At 41.9% G+C, this 24740-nt stretch overlaps 1 protein-coding gene across 1 annotated transcript in view; it reads right to left on the bottom strand.

The window, feature by feature from the left end:
* EFHD1 (EF-hand domain family member D1) overlaps positions 1–24740 on the bottom strand; it is a 51309-nt gene that overhangs the window by 18585 nt on the left and 7984 nt on the right. The window contains exon 2 of the mRNA XM_039347096.1: positions 125–272. Coding sequence (XP_039203030.1) covers positions 125–272 — 148 coding nt within the window. The remainder of the gene's footprint in view (positions 1–124; positions 273–24740) is intronic.

The raw sequence follows: 24740 nt of genomic DNA, 5'->3' as shown, positions 1-24740 counted from the left end.
TTGTTACTCTAAATAGGGTACTGAATCTTATTCTTAATGTACTGGACATTCTCTATATTTTTCTAAAAGCTGAAAAGCAGAAGAAGTAACTAAGTTCCACATACTTATTCTTACTAGCACGTACCTCACGGAAACTGAGCTTGCCATCAAAGTCTTCATCCACTTCCTTGATCATATTCTTCAGACCCAAATGTGTCTGAGGTGCACCAAGTTTCTCCATCATCAGCTTCAATTCCATAAGGTCAATGTATCCATCCTTTCCAGAGTCATACCTAAGCAGAAAAAGAAATATTAAAAGGACACTGTTATGCTATCTGGCTGACAAGATGAAGTGCATACAAAATATAACATAGTTCAAACTAACCAGCGTAAATTCCAAATATTCTGTCAAAATTAGTCCAAATATCACCCTCCAACCAGGGCCAATTTTGTGCATTGTTCAGCTAACAATTCCTACGTTTTATTTATCTCTCCCACCCCATAGTGTTACCTAAGTAGTAACCTCAGACTTGAAACTAATCACTTCATATGACTCAAATTTGTTATTTGTTTGCTTTCTATGCAGAAAGAGAAATGATAAGAGTATAAGGTTGGGATATTTTTCTTTGTTAGATTTTTTAAATCCCATCTTTATTATTTTTATAAATAACAGTGGCTGGCCCAAAATCACCCAGAGAGCTTTCATGCCGAAATCAGGATTAGAACTCACAGTCTCCTGGCTTCTAGCCTACTGCCTTAACCAAACTGGCTACACTATTTGATATTTGAAATACAGAGAGTCAGTTAGATGTAGTGATTAAGGCATCAGGCTAGAAATCAGAGACCATGAGTTCTAGTCCCACCATGGGCACAAAGTCAGCTGGGTTACCTTGGGTTAGCCATTATTTATCAGTCTTAGGAAGGAAGACTTCTAAAAATGCTTGCCAAGAAAACGGCAGGGGCTTGTCCAGGCAGTCTCAAAGAATCAGACATGTCTGAATGGAAGGGGGAAAAAAATCCCTAAAACATGGTATTTGAAACATCATCTGCATAATTAAGCATACCATCTGAGATAAAAAATGAAGCACAGCCCATCACTCATACATAACAGAAAAAAAGGTCTTTCCTTGGTCTAATTAAATCCTATTCATCCCTTAGTCTTCAATATGGTATTGTAATTTAAATAGAGTGATTAAAAAAAAGAAACCCTCAATATCATGCAAATGTTAACTGAGTCTAGAAAAGATTGACAGGAAGCGGAAAAGATTCACCCAGTCTTGATGTGACAGTTGGAAGGAGACTTGGGCAAGGAGATGGCTTTAAAAAGACCCCAAAATTGCACCAAGCAAGATAGCCATATTACAAGATAGCCCTGCAATGAGAGCCATTGTGGCGCAAAAGTGTGCTTCAGGTGCTGGCTTTTCCCAAGCTCTGAGGTAAAAAGAAACTGTGCACCTTATCTGTTCATTTAGTAGAAGTTTGTATACAATAATAAACATAATTTTATTGGCATCTCAACTCCACGAAAGCTTGGATTAATTACTGTCTATATTCATCCTCAGACAAGCACATGTAAAAGAAAAAAAAAATCAGAGAAAAAGATCTATGCAACAATTGCAAAAAAATAATCCAGATATGGATAAAGAATTTTAGAAATCAAACATTCAAAAAATATTAACCTTTTAAAAAACACAGGCATTTGTTTTTGAAAGAAGCACCATACTAGTTTTTTTATTATTATGATTTCTTCTTTAAAATTTCCTTTGTGGATTTTAAAGTGCCTTCTCTCAATTTGAGAAAATTGAAAAAAATGTTTCTTATTATTGAAAACTTTGGCTTCTTGATTTAAAATGTTAACAAAGAATCCTAGGTCTACAACGTAATTAGCACATACACATAGATTAGCTTGTGGCTTTCTAGATGAACAGAAATCTAAAATTGGATGATATAAGGTTTTGCAACACAAGAGCACTTCACATACATAAAATTCCTGCCACTGGCAGCAAAAATAAGATGAATCATTACTAAATTTTTATTGTTCCTCTTTAGTCTGCAAGTCCCTTTGGCTACCCACCCCCACTTCCTGTTACCGTAAAAATAATGAATCTACAAAGAAAAAAAGCAGTTTTGTAGATAAGAAGGGCTGATTCACAAGAAATAAAAAAGAGCCAAGTGGATCAGGGAACAATTAAGAAACATAGATAATATACACAGTCTGGGGCAAACACCCTAGGAGTCATAAGAAGAATTAGACTGGGAAGTCAAGTATTACTCTTAATCTTTCAGATGTTTGCAACAGAAATATATTTTAGGAGAGAAAAAAGCCACAATTAACTACTTTCTTTTCAGGGCTCTAATTATGGCTAATAGGACATTTATTAAACTGTTGATTAATTTTTAAAGCAACTAATATATTTTTAATGCAAATAGAGAAAAACAATCTAAAATAAACCCCCAAACTGATACTAAAATACGTTAAAAATTTGGCAAAAGACATGCAGCTCTTTTAGAAACAGATTTTATAAATACTAAGAAAGCAGGATCCAAATGCAACACAGAAGCATACTGGCAGCAATGCCAAAGGAGATTTTCTTTTGCTTGTTATAAAAACAGGTTTTTGACAGCAGAAACATTTTCGGGACCACTGACCCTGCGCCAAATGAGTCTGGAGATGGGTGCCCCAACCGAACAGCCCTGAGAGGCTCTCTGAAGATGGTCCCTTTGGTTATTGCGGATGAAGCCCACCACAGAAGAGATAACAGGGTGTGGTGTGGAACTCTCACCCTCCTTGTGGATGAACTGAGGTTCCGTTTCTGGAAGGGGAGGAGAAACCACTGAAGGTTTCTGGAGTGAAGTCTGGCCCACAGAACAATTCCCATGCAAGAACCATCTTTCCCAGCATTTGAGACAGCTGGACCAGAGGAACTACCTTCTCTCTCCGAACCTTGTGGACAAGCCTCCGGATGCTGATCCGGTGCTCCTGTGAAAGATAAACTTTGCAAAGATGCGAATCTATTATCGCACCTAAATGAAGGAAGCACTTTGTAGGAATTGTGTAGCTTTTCTTGAAGTTCACGGAAAACCCGTGATCCTGAAGAGTATTGATCATGATTTCCAGGTCTGACTGAGCCGACTGGAAAGAACTGGATTGGACAAGAATATCGTCCAGATAGCATTGTACGCGCACCGGGATCATCCTAAGGTGGCCGCCAATACTGCCAAAATTTTTGTGAAAACCCTTGGGGCTGAAGAGAGACCAAAGGGAAGAGCCCTGTACTGGTAATGCCGGTGCGCATAAAAAACCCGAAGGAATCTGCGGTGTTCTGGGAGGATCGGGATGTGTAAGTACGCCTCTGTCAGATCGATGGAAGAAAGGAAATCCCCTTTCCTGATGCTGGCCAGAATGGACTTTAGGGTCTGCATCTTGAACCTCCTGTAAGTTAAGAAATAATTCAGACCCTTTAAGTCCAGTATCGCCCTCCATCCCCCCAAGGCTTTGGGTACCACGAACAGAATGGAGTAAAATCCCTCTCCTCTCTGTTCTGGAGACACTGGCTCTATGGCTCTTATTTCTATCAAATGGGAGATGGCCGTGGCTACCAATTCTGCCTTGGTTGTGTTTCTTGAGACGGGACACTGTATGAAACGGTCTGGAGGATTGGAGAAGAACTCCAGGGCGAGACCATGTCTTATGGTCTCTCTCAGCCAAGAGTCGGTGGTGGTAACCTCCCAAATGTCGCTGAACAGCGACAAGCGACCGCCTATGGGTGAGGTCTCCTTGGCGTCACTTGGTCCGCCTGTAAGGATGGCCCCCAGAGACTCGGAAGGGACGTTTGGACTGGTATTGGCTCTTGGCTCCAGCATTCTGGCGGTCCTGTTGGCAATCCTGTCTGGGGGAAAAGGATCAAAAGCCTTTGGGCCATTCCCAGGACTGCCCAGCTTGAAAGGGCTGCCTCCACTCCCAGGTACCACTTGAGCGGAAAGTCTGTTTACAAAAGTCCTGTTGAGGCCATCTACCCAACTTCTCAGTGCAAAGAAATAGAAGAAAACAACAGAATAGGGAGGACCAGAGATCTCTTCAAGAAAATTGGAGATATGAAGGGAAAGTTTCATGCAAAGATGGGCATGATAAAGGACCAAAATGGCAGGGACCTAACAGAGGCAGAAGAGATTAAGAAGAGATGGCAAAACTACACAGAAGAACTATACAAGAATGAGCTTAACATCCCAGATAATCACAATGAGATGGTCCCTGACCTTGAACCAGACATCCTAGAATGTGAAGTGAAATGGGCCTTAGAAAATCTGAGCAACAACAAAGCTAGTGGAGGTGACAGTATTCCAGCTGAGCTATTCAAAATCTTAAAAGACGATGCAGTAAAAGTGCTACACTCAATTTGCCAGCAAATTTGGAAAACTCAACAGTGGCCACAGGAGTGGAAAAGGTCAGTTTACATTCCAATTCCAAAGAAAGGCAATGCCAAAGAATGTTCAAACTATCGCACCATTGCACTCATTTCACATGCTAGTAAAGTTATGCTTAAAATCCTACAAGCTAGACTCCAGCAGTATGTGGATCGAGAACTACCAGAAGTACAGGCAGGATTTCGAAGAGGCAGAGGAACTAGAGATCAAATTGCCAACATACGCTGGATCATGGAGAAAGCTAGGGAGTTCCAGAAAAACATCTACTTCTGCTTCATTGACTATGCTAAAGCCTTTGATTGTGTGGATCACAACAAATTGTGGCAAGTTCTTAAAGAGATGGGAATACCAGACCATCTTATTTGTCTCTTGAGAAACCTATATGCGGGTCAAGAAGCAACAGTGAGAACTGGACACGGAACCACTGATTGGTTCAAAATTGGACAAGGAGTCCGGCAAGGCTGTATACTGTCGCCCTGCCTATTTAACTTATATGCAGAGCACATCATGAGAAAGGCAGGGCTACATGAATCAAAAGTTGGAATTAAGATTGCCGGGAGAAATATCAACAACCTAAGATATGCAGATGATACCACTCTAATGGCAGAAAGTGAAGAGGAACTAAAGAGCCTCTTGATGCGGGTAAAGAAGGAGAGTGCAAAAGTTGGCTTGAAACTCAACATTAAGAAAACCAAAATCATGGCATCCTGCCCTCTCAATTCCTGGCAAATAGATGGGGAAGAAATGGAGGTAGTGACAGATTTTATTTTTCTGGGCTCCGAGATCACCTCAGATGGGGACTGCAGCCAAGAAATTAAAAGACGCTCCTGGGGAGGAAAGCTATGGCAAATCTAGACAGCATTCTAAAAAGCAGAGACATCACCCTGCCAACAAAAGTACGTATAGTCCAGGCCATGGTTTTCCCAGTTGCAATGTATTGCTGTGAAAGTTGGACCATAAGAAAGGCTGAGTGCAAAAGAATTGAGGCCTTTGAACTATGGTGCTGGAGAAGACTCCTGCGAGTCCCTTGGACTGCAAGGCGTTCAAACTGGTCAATCCTAGAAGAGATCAACCCCGACTGCTCTTTAGAAAGCCAGATCCTGAAGTTGAAACTCAAATACTTTGGCCACCTAATGAGAAGGAAGGACTCACTGGAAAAGGACCTAATGCTGGGAAAGATTGAGGGCAATAGAAGAAGGGGACGACAGAGAATGAGATGGCTGGATGGAATCACTGAAGCAGTAGGTGTGAACTTAAATGGACTTCAGAAGATGGTAGAGGACAGGAAGACCTGGAGGAACATTGTCATGGGGTCGCGATGGGTCGGACACGACTTCGCAATTAACAACAACAACAACACCATCCGACTTCTTGGAGGGGTGTGCCAGAATCTTATGCTTTTCTTTGCCCTCAATGAGGTACGGTTCGAGGACCGGACCGAATAAAGGCGTACCACTGTATGTGGCTGTCGACAGACGCCACTTAGATTTCAAGTCGGTCCGCCACAGCTTCAATCACAGCAGCCTGCGAGACACAACCATGGCTGCAATAGATCTGGCGAAGTACCTGGCAGAGTGAAGAGATGCGTCTGCCAAATATTCAGACGCTGCCACTAACTTTCCCAATGTCTGGTGTGCGCGCACCTGGTCAGGAGGAATGAGCGCCTGGAGTTCGCGGAGCCACATGATAGATGCCCTTGCAAAGAAGGAAGTTGAAGTCGCCGCCTTAATTGCCCATGCCAAGGCCTGGTGAGCTTGACGGAGGGAGAACTCGAACCTTTTGTCCTCCGCCTTCAGGGCCTCAGCCATATCCCCTGGAATTGTGGATGTGGAAAATAATGAAGTTAGTGAAGTGTCCACAGTAGGCACTTCCAAAAGGGAAGAAAATGAAGAAGAAACATTGAAAAGTTTCTTTTCTGTGCTACTGGGAGAAGGTAAAGTGGCCAGAGAAGCCCACTGTTTCTCCACCGTAGTGCGAAAGACATTTGGACAAGGAATTTGTTTCTCCTCCACCACTTGTTCTGAAAACAAGGGATTAGACTCTTGAGTAGTGGAAGGTTTAGCTTCCTGTTCCGAAGTGAGGTTGGCCGTAGTACAGGCCTTCATGAGTAGTGATCTGAAAATGGAAGGATCAAATAGACCAGAAGTGGGTGCTTGTTCTGGCGCCGCCTCCTCATCCTCTGACATGGGCATGTCGGCTACCTCCAGGTCCACAGACCCCTCCTCGCCTAATTGAGAGGATGTCTCAGAAATGCCAGAACCGGGAACCAGAACACGTCCCATTTGAGAAATAGGCATGGATGGAGGAGGTGGTATTTGCGGGGGGTCGCTGACCCATAGAGGAGGCCATAAACTGTGTAAATGCCTGGTGCATGAATGCCTGGAACTGATCTGACCATATATCCTGTTGATCTATAGGACGAACAAAAGCTGCCGTGGGAATATTCGTGACTTCAGGACCCTGTTGTGTTGTAGAAGAAGAGGAGCGAGGACCAACCTGTTCAGTTTCCCTCTGAGGAGACCATGCCCTAGGGGCATCATGGGAAGGTGCATATGGAGGCTCAAATGGGGAACGGTCCAGTGGAACGGGGAGAACCACTTCAGCTTCACTGGACATGAGCCTTTGAACCTTGGAGAATTCCCTCTCCAGCGCCTGATGTCTCCTCAAGGCCTCTCGCTCGGCTGCTTTGGAGGTCTCCTGAGATGATAGGTGCTTTGTCTTGGCCTTTTTCTTTCCCCCCGCTTCCAAATCAGCTGATCTGCACTTTGCTTATGCGGGGGGAATATCAGAACACTGCGATACCTGGGGCGAGACACTGTCTGCCATTGCACTCTGGATATTCCGGGTAGGAAATGTCCAGAAATGGGGGAAAACCAAACACGCAGATCTGGTTGTCAAAGAGGGAAAACCCGCACTCTGAACAACAACAATGGCAAACAGCCAGACAGTTCACTAGAACTGCCTGTCTAGGCCTTGTGGCACAGTACCATAAACTAATTGGAACAGGTGGATTCTAATATAAATTCCCCTTTGCTGGATTAATACAAGTAGTGAGAGAAATGAAATCTATGCTTCAATGAGTAGTTACATCAAACAATGCAAATACAAAATGGCGACAGACCCTTCTGATTGGTCTTAATAATGTACAGAATTGCCTTGAGATAGCGTTGAAATATGTCCCCCCACTAGGAGCCTGTCACAGCAGGCTAAAATGGCAAATAAAACGGGCCCAGTTCAACTCTTTAGGAACACGAGGTCCCTACAAAATGACGTCTGCGCCTGAAGAGGCGTTCAAAATGGCATCCGCGCCTGAAAAGGCATTCAAAATGGCGGCTGTGCCTGTTTTGGCTGTCCCAAGATAGCGTCTGCACAAAGCAGGGCGAAAGGAAAGTCTATTTGGGCCTCCTGGAAGTGGCTCTAAAGGATCCCAAAAGTTAATCTAAGGCCTCTGCTCTCCTGTTCGTCAAAACACTTGCGGTTGAGTCGCACAGCCTCCGCTGCGGTCCGAAAAGCCGCCTGTTTCAATGAAACCTCGTGAAATGAAACGATTTGAGAGAAGGGCTCTCCGGTCTGCCCGAGCTCCAATGGATTCCTAGGAACCGCAAACCAACTAATCCGCCAATCCGGCGTTCCCTCTGGTCAACTGGACCGGAGCTAGAAGCTGCTGCAGAGCCTCGTGGCTTCGGCTCCTCAGGAGCTTGCCAGGCTTGTTGAGGTCTAAAAGGTCTGGGCAGCAATCCAATAAATTTGCCAAACTGAATCCGATTTTCGAGCAAGGAATAATTTGCAATAAATTTAAAAAACTTTAAAATGCGAAAAAAACTCAATTAATGAAAACATTCTCCAGCACTGGAGATAGAGAATGGGTTTAGACTGTGTTCCTGCCCAATCAGATCAAGTCAGCCAAAGTTGCCACGCCTCTCCTGGACTAGAAGGTCCCAGTCTTGACTTGATCTTGCCCATGAACAGACGTGCAAGTTTGGCTCTTAGGCAGGTATAGTCTCCATTGGTGGATTTTCCATCTTTCCTTGACTTTAAATAGTTTTCTGATCAGTGCTGGGCTCAGCACTGGAGTCAGATTGCTGTTTATTTCAACCCCCTTCCTTCCCCTCTTAACCTTAAAGTGAGGCTGGGATCAGCTTCTCTTTCTGTGTTTTGTTGTCTTTCGGTTTCATTTGCTTCTATCCTCCCTAACCTTCTCTGTTGGATTCTTATTAAGTTCAGTTCCATTTAATAATTCTCAAGGAACAACTATAGTTGTCCTTTCTATTTTGCTTTAGTTTCCTTCCCTGATTGGGGTCTGGAACACAGCTCCAAGAGTTATGATTCAAGGGGGGGGGTGGAAGTGCTAATCAGCAGGCAAGCTTATCAGCAGTTTAAAACGCTGGGGGTTTTTTTGCCTTTTCTTGTTATTTACGGGCTGTCTTTGCTGTTCTGGGGGGCTGAGGGATTGTTGCTTCCTTATTGCAGCCCCTGTTGCCGGCTGAGCACATGCTGCTCCGAACGGGTTTTTTCGTCAAATCAGCTGGCTGGCGGTTCAATTAGGCGGCTAAGCAGGGCAGCAGAGGCAGGCGGGCTCCTTTTGCTTTTTGGAGGCTTCGACTGCTCTGTTGAAGCTCTTTAGTGATTTTCTCATTGGAGGAGTTCTCTGGATCCTATAGGGAGGCTCAGAGACGCATAGTGTTGGCCAAATAATTGTTAAGAATTGCGTCCGCCATTTTGGTGATCTCAACACCATTCTCTGTTGTTGAACAGTCTCAGTGAGTTTCATTTTCGCATCGGCCGCCATCTTGAATCCGCCATTTTGAGAACTAACAGTTCTTTTTCATGATTATCTGGTTTTTTTGTTTGGAGCCTGCACTGAATCCTTTTTCAAATAGTTATTCTTAGTAATACTCTCCTTCTAGCAGAATTTGAACTGGTGTCTCCTCATATACACTCAATATTATTTACACACACAGTAGGTCCTTGATTCTCCCTGTAGAGCAGCATTGAATTCCAGGTGTACCTTTTTGTGCATCTGGGTTTATCTACAAAATAGCAGTTTCTGGATTCCAAGTGTACCCTATCGTGCACCTGTGTTATCCATTAATTGGTAGTTTCTGGATACCAGGTGTACCTCATCGTGCACCTGAGTTATCTACAAATTAATAGTCATTGGTTACCAGGTGTACCCTATCATGCACCTGTGTTAACCATAAATCAGCAGTCCTTGGATACCAGGGGTACCCTATCGTGCACCTGTGTTATCCATACATTAGTCCCTGGATACCAGGTGTACCCCATTGTGCACCTGTGTTATCCACTATTTGGCAATCTTTGGATACCAGGTGTACCCTATCGTGCACCTGTGCTATCCACAAATTAACTGTCCTTGGATACCAGGTGTACCCTATCGTGCATCTGTGATTATCCAAGTAGACAATAACAGCTGTCTCTGGATTCCAGGGGTACCCTATCATGCTCCTGTGCTTATCCAGAATAGACAAACAGTGTCTCTGGATACCAGGAGTACCCAATCATGCTTCTGTTATAATCCACAAGGATGGAAGAATCTGGCTCTTCCAAGAAGGGACTTTCACCTCTCTCATCAGCCTCAAAACGACAGAAATCTTCCAACCAAGAGGCGGCAGGTAAGATTTCGGCCAAGGCTAAAGCCAAGGCTAGATCTGCAGGAAAAACATCTAAAAAGGAGGAAAAACAAGCCAGTAGGAGACACCGGGCATTAGAGAGGGTATTCTCTAAAGCCCAAGAACAGACCAGGACTGAAGTCACTCAGGCTGAAGTTCCTTCATTTGATTTACCACTGGGACCCTCCACTTCCCCTCTGGGAATCTGATCCACAGGAGACACAGTCTTTACCACTCTACCTGGTGATTCATCTCATTGAGAACACATCTTGCAACCTGTGGCTCAGCGGGCTCTGCAATCCGCCCCAGAAGCCACTTTTATCCCCACAGCGGCTGGACTCAGACTACTAGAGCCGGTTCCTCTGCCCACGGAGGACCGTCTAAATGAGTTGATTGCTCAGGCGGTAGAGAGCGCCTTTCAGGCTAGATCTCAGGTACCTAGGGCTACCTCAGTTTCTCCCCTACCGATTCACCAGCCAACGACAGAGGCATACGGTGCACCTACTTCACCTTCACAGTCTTCTTACTCTGAGGGTTGATCCTTTTGTGAGTATGATGCAGATATGGGGATTCCGATGTCGGACCAGGAGGAAGACCCTCCTGAAATGCCATCCTTTACGGGTCTCTTTAATCCATCTCATTTTGTTCCCTTGCTCCGAAAGGCCACTTCCACGGCCCATCTTGGTCCTGAGCCTTCTACATCAACTTCGACTGCGGCTCCAGACTCGGAGGTGGATCCGAACTTCATTGAACCAGTAACCACACAATACCGCATACCATGTCCTTCTATGTTTCTGAATGCAGTCAGGAAACAGTGGGAATCCCCAGGTACCCTTTCCATCCCAAGTGGCAGTGATAAAAGATTCTATAATGTGGCCCAGGACTTGGCAGATGTCCTAGAGGTCCCCAAGGTGGAAGAACCCTTGGGACCCCTGGTATCTCCCACTGCCACTCCTGGGGACGTGTCTGATGCCCTAAAGGCAGAAGACCGTAAAAAGAAGCTCACCTTTCGCAAGACACACCAAGCTACAGCTTGGACTATTAGGGCAGCTACATCGGCCTCTTTCTTCAATAGGTCTGCTCTCCGCTGGCTGAGACAGCTCCAGGCCAGAATTCCGGTGGAAGATATCCGAACCCACCAGGATTTGAGCAAGATGGTGGCAGCAACTGAATATGCTTCCGATGCAACACTGCAGGAGGCCAGATTTTCAGCCAGGGCTATGGCTTCCAATGTTACTGGCCGTTGTATGCTTTGGCTGAAACACTGACATGCAGACGCCAGGTCCAAATGGCGCCTGTCAGCAGCCCCTTACCGGGAGGGGAAGGTAAGATCCTTTGGGGAAGCTTTAGATCCTTACCTTACAGAGAATAAGGATAAGCGTAAGGTCCTCAATCACCTTATTAAACGTCAGGACAAAAGATCCAACACATACTCACGGAGGCAGTCCTTTCGCTCAGGGACTAGGTCCACTTATTCCTATCTGCCCCGCTCCTTTCCTGTTAGACAGGACAGACAGGACAGACAATCAGACAGAACGGGCTCTAAGCCCAGTAACAATTTCAGGGCAAACGACCCTTTCTTGGGAGCAGTCGGCCCTTCCGTCGTTCCAGATGACTCTCCGATGGTCCCTCCCATAGGCGGCAGACTTTCTCTCTTTGCCAGCCAGTGGGAGGTCACCACCACAGACACATGGGTGTTGAACACGGTTCGTCATGGGCTCTCCCTAGAATTCCTCACCTACCTTCCAAATCGCTTCCTCTCTTGTCCCCTATCAAGGAATCTCACAAAGAAAAGGTTGATGCAACAGGCCATTCAGCACCTCATACACATAAGGGCCATAGAACCGGTACCATTGGATCAGAGAGGTAGGGGATTCTACTCCATACTCTTCGTCGTTCCCAAGGCCTCGGGAGGATGGAGAGCAATCCTAGATCTAAAAAGACTGAACCAACATCTTGTTTACAGAAAATTCAAGATGCAAACGCTCCAGTCAATTCTCGGGAAGCATAAGAAGAGGAGACTTCCTGACGTCCGTAGACCTCACCGAAGCTTATCTTCACATCCCCATCTCTCTTAGCCACCACCGGTTTCTATGGTTTGCTTACAGGGGCAGACACTACCAATACAGGGTGTTACCTTTTGGTCTATCCTCGGCCCCAAGGGTTTTTACCAAAGTCCTCGCTGTGTTAGCAGCTCACCTCCGGATGGTGCCTGTCAGGGTCCAGTGTTACCTGGACGACATTCTGATTCAGTCATCATCAGGACAAGCCGCTCTGACGGATCTAGAAAGAGTGATCAACCTTCTCTAAAACCACGGGTTTTCAGTGAATTTTTCAAAGAGTCACTTGTCCCCTACAACAAGGCTATTATACCTAGGGGCCATCATAGACATGGTCGACTGCCGTGTCTTTCTATCCCAAAAACGTCGGGACAGCATACGTCAGTTGGTCCTACAACTTTGCAGGAGCGGCATGGCAACAATAGCAAGTCTCTCCCAATTATTGGGGAAATTGATATCAGCCATTGCCATCGTTCCTTGGGCCAGGCTCCATTCCAGGACACTTCAGTGGTTTCTGATCCCTTTCCAGAGATGGAACCTCAGCTCATCAATTCGGAAAGTGCGAATTCCACTCAGAGTGTCGCGCTCCCTCAGGTGGTGGCTCTCGTTGGCCATACTCAAAGTGTCCTCATTCAAGGAACCAGACCGAATTACTCTGACAACCGACGCCAGTCTATTTGGTTGGGGTGCGCACCTACAATCACAGTGGGACCAATGCCATTGGTCCCGGTCCGACCTTCAACACAATATTAACTGGTTGGAGCTCAGGGCCATACATCTGGCCCTTCGACACTTTTGCAACTTGGTAGCGAAACGTCACGTACTGGTCCTCACGGACAACGTTGCGGCCAAGGCCCATGTGAATCGACAAGGGGGCACTCGATCCCGTGCCCTCCTTACCGAGGCTCTCCTTCTGGGTTCTTGGGCGGAGGCAAATCTGGCCTCCATCAAGGCAGATCACATTTCAGGGGAGGCAAACATGCAAGTGGATCTCCTCAGCAGAACGACGGTGAACCCTATACGCCTGCACCCGAGGATTTTCAGGGAAATATCCCACAGATTCGGACTTCCGATTCTAGACCTCTTCGCCTCCACGTCAAACACTCAGGTACTGAGGTTCTTCTCCCGTTTCCCATGCCCGAGGGCAGAGTGCATGGACGCTCTATGGAGTCCGTGGCCGGAGGGTTTACTTTACGCCTTCCCTCCTCTCCTTCTCCCGGCGGTCGTACGCAAGATCCTCAGGGAAAGGGCAGAAGTTCTCCTAATGGCACCGTACTGGCCTTGGAGAACGTGGTTCGCCGACTTAGTGAACCTCTCATTAGCAGATCCGTGGAGGATTCCTCCAGACAGGGTCTCGCTCAGTCAAGAGACACTACTTCATTCAGACCCACAATGGCTACAGTTAGCCATATGGCACTTGAGCGCTCAGTTTTAGCTCAGGAGCACTGCTCGTCTGGAGTCATTTCTATAATCCAGGCCTCCCATAGGGCCTCTACCAATCGGATTTATGAGGCCATGTGGAGAAATTTCTGTTCATGCTGCTCAAAGCACCACCTGACATTGTCAGATCTGACAATTCCTCACATATTGGACTATCTCCTGGAGGGTCTGGCTCCAAACACACTACACAGACAGATTGCTGCTTTGTCCACCATCCTTACATGAGAATCTGCAATTTCCCTGGGTCACCATCCCTTGATCCGATCATTCATCAAGGATGCTACCAACACCAAGCCTCCTATAGTCCACAGATATCCCTCCTGGGTATTGCGGGCTCTTACCAATCCGCCCTTTGAACCCCTCAAAACATATGAGTTGAGATTCTTATCACTCAAGGTAGCCTTTTTGGTGGCTATCACCTCCGCGTGGCAGATTTCCCAACTAGCTGCTCTCTCCACTAGAGATGATTTGTGTATCTTTCACCGTGACCGAGTGGTCCTTCGTCTTGATCCAACCTTTGTTCCTAAGGTAAATTCCTTATTTCACAGGACTCAAAAAATTGTGTTACCAGATTTCTGTCCTAATCCCTCACATGATCTGGAACAGCAGTGGCATCTGCTGGACATCCGCAGAGCACTTTATTATTATATCTCATGGACAGCTGTCTTCCGCTCTACTGAAGCCCTTTTCGTTTCATATCATCCTCCTTCCAGGGGTAGGAAAGTGTCATCCTCCACGATTGGCAGGTGGATCAGGGCTTGTATTGCGGAGGTGTATAGGGTGGATTCAGTGCCGGTTCCAGGGCGCATCACAGCCCATTCCACCCGTAGTGCGGCTACTTCTGCAGCCTGGGCTACTCAAGCGTCCTTTGGCAGGAGGGTTCTGCAACAGGTACTATCCCAAAGTGCCTCACTGGGCAGGTCTGATTCCCTCCCTTAGAGACAATTTAGCTTTGGTATGTCCCATTGGTGGATTCTCCATCTCCAGTGCTGGAGAAGGGGCGTTGTCTTACCTGAACGCCTTTTCTCAGCACGGAGATGGAGAATCCACTCCCACCCTAGTAGGTTATTAGGCCTAGCTTTACATTTATGAGCCAACACGTCTTGCTATCAGTCATGGCTTTGCCTTCGTCAAGACTGGGACCTTCTAGCCCAGGAGAGGCGTGGCAACTTTGGCTGACTTGATCTGATTGGACAGGAATACAGTCTAAACCCATTGGTGGATTCTCCATCTCCGTGCTGAGAAAAGGCGTTCAGGTAAGACAACGCCCCATCTAAATAATTAACCTAGTCTAACTGAGGAGCCAGGAAAATTGCATCCTACTGAGCTGAGACTAAGTCAATAACTGGGAAGACACACCCAGAGGGAGGCGTGACTAAAATTCTGACTTAGTCTCATCTGAGCAGGAAGGCTGAGATTACCCACCGGTGGATTCTACATTCATCATGCTGGAGAATGTCTTGGATATTCAGGAAGATAAACTGTTAGGCGGTGCATGATAATCTGTTCAGGACTTCTGCAAAGTAACTCTGATGGCCTATAGTACATTATGGGTTAAAATAAGAGAATAAAAGAGAATACAAACAATATGGAAAAACAAAAACAAGAACAGAATTGACAACTAAATACCAGCAATCAATACATTGCATTGGGACAGAATACACATGACCAACAGTCATAATCAAAGACCAAAATACAATATTCAGGAATAGATCACTTTAGAGCAGGGGCAGGGCTGCGAGGACTTCAGAGGGAATGCTAACACACAAGACAGACATAGTAGGAATGTCTTCTTGTTCCTACAGGATGATAATGGTTAACACTAGGATCTGGATCTCATTAACTTTACCTGATCTAAAAACAATAACAAATGATCTCAAAGATCACCATGCCCTAAGTTGTGAAGGTATTACAAATGAAGGACAATCTTTAACTGCACCTAGAAAACCATAAGTAGCCCTGCATAGCCACATTCTGGACCATGGTAACCTTCAAATGGTCTTTGACCTCAATATTCAGCACACTGCAATACAGATAATCCCGGACTTTCAATCAATCACATAGCAACAATTCTAATTTATAGCAAGCCTCCCCAGGGCTTTTTACCACAGAGATTTGAAGTTCTGACAACTGCTGACACCACCACCCCCCGGTTATGTGATCACATTTTGGGCACTTGGCAACTTGCCTGCATTTATGGCCACTTGCAGCATTCTGTGGTCACATGACATGATTTACAATGGGTTTTTTTCCAGAAATGGGCACTTACTTGATGTTTCCAGCAAAAAATGCCCATTGCAGAGAATGGACTCACTTAACAACTGCTGTGTTCACTTAACAATCATTTAATGACCGCTGCAAAAAAGGTTGTAAAACCAGGTGCGGCTCAACTTATTACCATAATTTTGGGCTCAATTACAATCATAAGTCGAAGACTACTTGTAGTTTAAACAGAAGAAAATAAGCTATGGATGATTGTAAGAAGGATTACGTAATCCAGATCATATCTCAGTGCCACCTGGGAAAGAACAACTCCAAAGGATACAAACAGCCAGCCAGTTGGTGCAATGCACTCCCTCCCTATATTATATTTTATACCTCCATGTTTGCATTGTAACTATTTTTCAAAACTTGCCACATTAGCAAATTTTCTAAAGCTTTTGAGGATTGTTATCACTTAGTTCATGGTTTAGAATCTGAAGCAGACCTGGGCATTCTACTCCGCATGGACCAGTGCTGCCCCTTTGGCTATCCCTGTCCGGCCCAAGGCAGTGGCCTCAGCCTACTGGTTCACTCCTCCACAACAGTCTCAGGAAAATTAATTGCCCACTCCTTCTCTGAAGTCAGGTGATAAATAATCACACAGTAGGGATACAAGTAACTATTATGGTTTATTGTTACATTTTATGATGATGCCTCCAGTCCAAAAACATGGACATGAATAAGTTCAGTAAAGATAATCGGCTATATTCTGCTCAAAAGATAGATTGCAGATATGAATCTCAACTATCAGATAATAATATCAACTATGCCAAATTCTGTAAAAGTAACACACAATGAGTCTTAACACTTGGAGAACACACAGAAAAATAGGATACTTTTTTTTCTTATCACAATGACTCATTTGCAATGATAGAAGAATTATAGTAAGGCATTTCCTATATTCCAAGGCGGGCTGTAACACAGAAGTAGTCACTACAATCCCAGGAAATTTTGTTCTCATTCTCTCTCCGCCTACTTGGTCACTGCCCAAATCAAAATTACTTTCACAAACAAAACCACAAAAGCGAAGTCTGGCATCCTGCCATTCTGAAAAAGAGGTTTTTAGGGGAGCTGCATGAATTGTAAGGCAGTTTTGCGAGAACAGCAATAGCTCCAGAAGGGTTAACTGACTCAGGATCCACAGCCATGAGAGCAGTCTCTCATATCCATCATTCCAGCACAGAAACAACACAAAGCAAGGATTGTGAGAAACTGGGTCTTGCCAGCAGTGGGTTGAGATGGCAAAGCATTGCTCTATCATTGTACTACAATAGGTGTTCAGTATGCTGTGCCAAATCTTTTCTTCAAAGCATAGTTTCCAAAGTTATACTGCCTCAAAAAGCAAAGTGGCTACAGAATATTCAATCTGTTCTCAATTCAGCAAGAGCAAGCCATAGCTGAAACAGCTCAGCAATACAAACACAAATTAAAGGAACACTTTTTTCTGAGACCATTTTAAAAAGTACAAATCTAGCCAGTGAGCTTATTGAGCAAGGAAGACAAACTTGTTTTTCGAGACAAGACCTCAATGATAACCTAAGTAAAGGGTGAGGATTTCATCATACTTCAGTAGCAGCATTCAGCCATCCATTTTCTCTTTTTAATTTGAACTATTTTTACCTGGATTAGTAATTTTACACTTCTTTTCATACTAAATTTTTAATACATGTAAGACAGGATATGTCAACTAAATAAATGGAAATTTTATAATTTATTATATTTTTTTCTCTTACCATAAATTGCCTATGAGAATATCTGAAACAATAAACTACCATTCATTATCCTTAGTACAAGCAGCTGTATTGCCTATATATGATAGAGGCCATATAGAAGAGAATGCCTCTTTGTGTTTCAATAAAAGTAGTTATGAATTCCATAGATGAAATAAATTGCAATCAAATAAACTTGAATAAGTGGGGCATGTTAATTCTTCCTTAATGTTGCTCACAATCCAAGAAACTCATTCTAGATGACCATATCGAGTTAAAAAATGCCAAGGCGTCTATCTGATAATACTTAAAAATCTATTTGCCCTCTGAGAATTTTAACAAAAAGTCAAAATTTGGAGGGGGGAGAAACAGTACTATAGAACAATTGAATTATTGTGGAGGAGGAAGTGAGTCTAATAAAATATAAAAGCAAAACTAGAATTTATCACAGTTTAAACAGTTCAACGAAAAATCTTCACCTTTGTTCAATACATAACACACAGTTTCTAAGAATGGTAAAAAGTAACAAGACAGTAGACAGACTTGTTTCATCATATTCTTTCCTTTCTTTTTTTTTTTTTTTTTTCTTGGTTCCTTAGAATCAGTTTTTGACTCCTGGTGACCTCCTGTACAAGTCCCAGCAGTTTTCTTGACAAGATTTCAGAAGGTTTGCCACTGCCTGCTTCCTAGAGCTGAAAGAGCAACTGGCCCAAAGTTATCTAGCTGGCTTTAGGACTAGAAATCCTGGTCTCCCATTTCTAGCTTGGTGCCTTAATCACTATACCAAAGTGGCTCTTATTTCTTTTCTTAGGAAAATATAACTATTGAAAAGAAATTTAAGAAATTAAGAAGGAAATTTATATTTAATTGGTTTAATTGAAACAAAAGGCTGTAATTATAAGATGTTTAGTTTAAGGATATATGAAGGCTACATGAAATCCTAACATAATGACATAAATAATAAAAAGCAAGAGATTTGAAAGAGTAAGCCATTTGTAAAGGAGTTTCATGTAGAAGTTAAACCACACAGAAGAAAACAATTGGGCCCCATGGAACCATAAACAGACCAACCAGGGGTTCAGTTGCTTTTCCCTCATTATCAGTGACTGAATCTTAAGTAGGAACATGATATTGTAAAACAGTATTTCCACTCCTAAACCTGGGAGATAGTTCAAATGATTATCATGTCAATGGCACTGAATGCCATTGAGAGATCCAATAGGAGTAGGAGGGCTATACCTTCCTAATCAAGTTTTCCAAGATGGCCTTTGGAATTTCAGTCCCATTCCTGGATATGAAACCCAACTGAAACCGATCTACATAATTTGCTTCATTTAAGATTCTTTGTAGTTGTAGTCTTTCCATCTTCTCTACAAACCTTTCCAAGAAGAGTGTATACTGATTAGAAGCTATTTAGCCTGGTTCAATCAGGAGATGATCTCTTTCAAAGTGGTATATTACCCGCCCATCCACCCTCTTTCAGATGAGCATTTACTGCCTCTAATCCTAACGTATATGATTCACCCAGCTTCCCAAGTTCTGCCATTTGTGTAGACGTAGATATGCCCCACAGATAGCAGAATTCATTTTCAAGAATCTATATTCTCTCAAAGAACAAAGATAATCCCACAAAATGTTGCCTGAGTTATCCAACGTATTTCTGTAAAAGTGCAATCTACATCAGAGCAAACACAATAAATTGTGTTGATAAAATGTTTTGTAAATATAACTCAGCTGCCTCAAGATATATTATCCTATCTATCCTTCCCTAATAGGGTATGAGGCATAACAGCTGCTATTGGACAATATTCAATCAAGGCAGTGAAAGAAAAAAATTACTGGCATTTTGCTAGTCTCATTATGTAACACAGGTTCGAAGTCGGGCTTGTATCTTATATAGTAATATTTATTCTTCATTTTCCAACAAATAGGTTAAGGCATTATTTCTGCTATTTCATATCCAGACCTCTTTATTAAACTATGGAGTGCCCCAGAAACTATATTATTAGCATACTTTATGTTGCCACATATTTCAAGACATTGCATAAAAATGATATGCCACATACAACAAAAAGATAGTGTTAGTAATTTATGTATATTTTATTCATTATTTATTAAATTTACATGCTGCTCATCTCATTGCTCACTGTATGTGGTGAGCTTTATAGAGTAGAATTCAATGCAAATCAACATGATACAACAAACCTATTTCTAAGTGCTGCCTGCTAAGAAGTGAGAAGCCTGAACACTAGAAAGGAAGAGGTTAAGGAGATGGTTCTAGTCTGGAAGTTTTTGCCATCTTGCTTTTATTGATAGCAATTACAAAGAAGACAACATTTTTTAACAGCTTAGCTTAGTAAAAAGTTTGCTCTAAAATTATCAAAGGTAGTTAAGGCACAATTAACATATGAATTCATTGCCAAACAATTTTTTTAATGAAAAGGAATGTCTTTCCCCCCCACAACCAACACTCTCTGAGGTAGATTGGGCTGAAGAAAGAGTAACTAGCTGAAAGACATGAATTTAGTTTTCATAGCTAAGGAAGGACTAAAATTCAATCTCCTGGTTTTCAGCCCAGCATCTTAATCACTACACCAAAGTGGACTATCATGTGATGCAAATGTCTCACAGAAGACCTGGATCAGATACACAATAAAGGATTTTGGTTAGAAGGCAGAAGCTGATATATGTTAGAAAATCATGGGTTTAATTCTTCAGTGGAAGTTCAGCGGAGGTTAATGCTTTTCTTTGGATATCTGCCCTGAGCAGATATGGCCTAATTTCTCCTCCTTCCAAATCCATGATGAGAAAATTTTCACCCAATATACAAATAACACAGCTAATTGGAAATACAACGAGATGCTGGAGAGTACAAGGTTTGGGCAGATAGTTTCAAACAAAAGATAAACAGGTGAATATGAGCATAACTTTAAGGGAAACTTATTTTATGCAAAACAAATTTTAAAGTCTAATTAGATAGGAGAAATTAAGATTAAAAAGAATTGCAAGAAACCAAGGTAGGCCTATGGATTATGAAGAAAAAAGATCTAAAATCCACAAAGGCTAACCAAAAGGTTTTAGAATAGACTTTTATGTTCTCCAGAATTTTTCATTGGACAATACAGGTAGTCCTCAACTTATGACCATTTGTTTTGCGACTATTTGAACTTACAAGGCACTCGGTATAGCATCCCTAGGGGTCATATGATTAAAATTCAATCACTTGGCAACCAGTATATATTTACAACAGTTGCAACAGTCACAGGAACTCCATGTTACCTTCCCAGATGGTTTCCAATAAGCAAAGTCATTGGGGGAAGTTGGATTTGTTTAACAACTGAATGATTCACTTAACATCTCCAGTGATTCAATTAACCACCATGGCAAAAAAGGTTGTAAAATTGGGTGAGACTCACTTAACAACAATCTTGCTTAGCAATGGAAATTATGACTCTATTATGATTGTCAGTTGAGGATCACCTATATTTATTATTTAAAGAATTGCAATATATAATCTGAAATTCCTACATGAAGGTGGAGTGGTGGTATCAGTGCAGAACTTTAGTATATGCTTGAATTTTCAGTTAAAACACTTTTTCTTTCAATGGGTCAGTTGAGATAATGGATAGAATACAATATCATACTATTATCCCTTTTCCCGGCCTGAAGTAGAGCTGAAACTATTTAGATTTTGGTTGGAGGATTTAATACATTCTATATATAATTCAAAAGAGCTGTTTCATCAAACAAAAAGGTTAGGGGGCTGTAGTAATATAAGGGCATGTTTATATATATTTCTTTTTCTCACATATTAATACTCTTGTCTCTCTAAATACAGATTTTGATTGAAAGAATTGCAAGGTACACCCTAACAATAATTAACAACTCAATCAATTTAATAGCAGGATAATCCTTCTAAAAATATATTGCTTTTTTACTAGTACATTTGCAAGACTGCTGATAACTATGAATAAAGATTACTGTAATAGAAAATCCAGTTCCCTTTTTGATTGATTTTTTTTTCATGTTTCTTACTAGATTAACCAAGAAAGAACTTCATACCACAGAGACTAGCTGACTCAATGAACACAAAGACAAAGGAGAGAGACAAGCTACAGCACAAGAGATTGGATCATAGCCAAAAAGAAAATAAAAAGATGAAGTATGGCTCCATTCCCAAAACTATGCAGTAATACAACTGCATAGAAAACAAAATCCATATCAAAGTTCCATCTAACTCACTCCCTATTCCTTAAGTGGGTGTGTTTGTTGACTGTGTATCTATCATATACAAGGGAAACTACTGCTCCCAGAAAGCAGGTCTTACTGACTGCTATAAATGCTGCACTCAACACTAGAATTTTGTATCAGATCCCAAAGACAGTATTTATTTCACTTGGCTTTGGCAAAAAAATACTAGTGTTCCTTTCAAATGAGCAGTATTTCTTCTTGCTTAAAGCAAGAGGCTAATTTTCTTTGGCAAAAGGCCTCCAGCCAATCAAACTGTTCATACTGAGAACTATTACTGTAATTATATTGGTAAAAAATGAAAAATAGTTTCCCCACAAAAGCATTTGGAGAAATAAATATGAAACTATTTTCATGACGCATGCTTTTTCTAGTGGTATTAGATTGAGCAAATTTCCTCATATACAGGTAGTCCTTATCTTACAATCACAACTGAACCCCAAATTCTTGTTGCTAAGCAAAACATCTGTTAAGTGAATTTTGCCCCATTTTGCGACATGTCATAGTTGTTAAATGAATCACTGCAGTTGTTAAGTTAGTAAGACGACTGTTAAGTGAATCTGGCTTTCCCATTGACTTTGTTTGTCAGAAGGTTGCAAAAGGTGATCATATGACCCCGGGATACTACAATCTTCCTAAATATGAGTTGGTTGCAAAGCATCTGAATTTTGATCACATGACCCTGGGGATGCTGCAACGGTCATAAATGTGAAAAACGGTCATAAGTCACTTTTTTCAATGCTGTTGTAACTCTGAACAGTCACTAATTAAACTGTTGTAGGTCAAGGACTACCTGTGCATATTTATCCCTTGTTGTCTCAATACTTCCCATTTTTTTTCAAATAAGCATGTCAAAAATACTCTAAAAAGATATAATATACAGCAAATAGATTACAGCAATTAAAGTGCCTAGCCCTTATTTAAAGATTAACATGTTATCTTCATTCACAATTTCTGTATGTCAGAAGCATTCCTAAGTTCATAGTCATGGACCTGCTATGATTACATGCAATCTAATATGTCACTAAAAATGAAAGAAGTGCTGCTCATTCAAACTCTTTTCCTGCTTATCACACTTGAGAAGAAACAGAAAAACCAAGTTATTATGTTCTTATTACTTAAATATACCTATAAAATATGTTCTTCAATCTGCCTTAAGTACCATTTTGTTATTCAAAACAATTTAAAAAACTTTGTCCACAGAACCTATGTTCTGAGAACAGAAAATGAAAGTTTTAAATATAAATTTTATGTAAATATTCCAGCAGAAATATACCAGAACCAGTAAAAGCACTAAAAGTAGCATGCATAAATGACAATGGATCTGTATTAGGAATATTACAGAGAATAAAGCCTATTTTCCTATGAACAGAAATATTTATGTTGAAACTACAAAAGCTGCTAATGTTTAAAAAAATAAACGAACTCTCCACATTCTGCTACATTAAGAGAGTATGACTAATAGAGAAATCATCACTATGCTGTGACTTAAGAGCCTAATTGATGCAAAATTTTGTGAATTATATTAGAAGGCTCTTCCATAAACCAAAAAGTAAAGAAGACTCACTGTAAGGTTACCACTGTAGCAATCATCAGTTTCTCATTCTACTGTTTACATTCTTTATAAACTAAACTGTCCCATGAATACTTAAAAAAGACAGAGATTCAGGTATGTAGCCCTGTTAAAAGTGGCAATGCCCATGACTATTTCAATATCAATGGTCCATTGTAGAATGAGCAGAAATCATAATCTGAAATTTTAGGTAATGTTTCTGATTTTCAGACAGCAAAGGAATATTGCACATAGCGTACAATTTGGTTCTAGAATTTGCTGACATGGCCAACAAACAACAATACAGTTGTTTTTTTTAAAGTACGGTAAACATGGTTTAATGTTAAAAATTTTATTTTTATTATTGTTGTTATTACTACTATCAGGGCTTTTTTTTCTCATAGAACACCCAGAACGGAGTTCCGGCACCTTTTTTGGATGGAACCTTGTAGGGTAGGCAAGGCAGGTTGTATGACGTGTGTGAGTTCCGGCACCTTTTTTTTTTTGTTTTTACAAAAAAAGCACTGACTACACTATACCTTCAGAACTGAAAATAATGTTGAGGAATAGTCCCAGGGACTAAAATGCTTCAATTACAGGGCTCTGTTATCAGTAATCTCTTCTAAATTGATCAGGTTGTTAATCTTAGGACAAGTTGAAAGTCCAGATCTCACCTATCACCATTTCTTGAATGCAAAAATAGATGTTGCCTTTCACCCACTCCAAGCCCATCACAAATTCACCTCTCCAGTCAACTGTTGAAGTTCTGCTTCAAAATTACTTTTGCCACCTCAAGTTTTTTTTTTTTTTTTGGCTATTAATCTGTTGTGCTTTATTCCAATTTAGCAAAATTTCCCACTGTGAGTAGAAATAGTGCCTGTCATGTCCCCTCCCTTCCAGCAGTTGCTTGCCGCCCTATATGGCCATTTCATCTTGGACTGCTATGTTCCCTGCTACTCAGCAGCTTCGTTTTTAAATCTTCAAGTTAATTCAGTGAAATTCTATAAAAACCATGGAGTCCAATAAAGTTCATGGCCATTGTTTTCTCCAGCTCTTCCACCAACATACCTCATTCCACCCTTAACATCTCCCAAGAGGGCTCCTTTTTGTTTTCTACTTACTATCCATTTTTTAAGAAATGAACAGCAATCACCTTTAACCTATGGCTAGGAATTTTGGAATAAAGCTGTAAAATTCTAACAACTCTAGATCTTTTCTTTTATGGACTTGAACTGTCAGTATTTCACTGCTACAAGGTTTCCATACACAGTTAAATGAAAGAACGTGTTCTTTTTCTCTCAATCATTGTACCATGAAAGCAATGAATGAACAATACAGAATGGGAAAAGAAAAGGTCTGTGTTAGTTTCACAGAAGAAAACATGAGAAGAGGGTATGAAGGCATACAGGTGTGCAAATAACTGGGAAAGCAAAGG

Source organism: Crotalus tigris, unplaced genomic scaffold (genome assembly GCF_016545835.1).
Source record: "Crotalus tigris isolate CLP2741 ecotype Arizona unplaced genomic scaffold, ASM1654583v1 scf7180000018053.2689490, whole genome shotgun sequence".
Classification (NCBI taxonomy): Eukaryota; Metazoa; Chordata; class Lepidosauria; order Squamata; family Viperidae; genus Crotalus; species Crotalus tigris.
The sequence above is the reverse complement of the archived record's forward strand: the minus strand, read 5'-3'. Positions and strand labels throughout refer to the sequence as shown.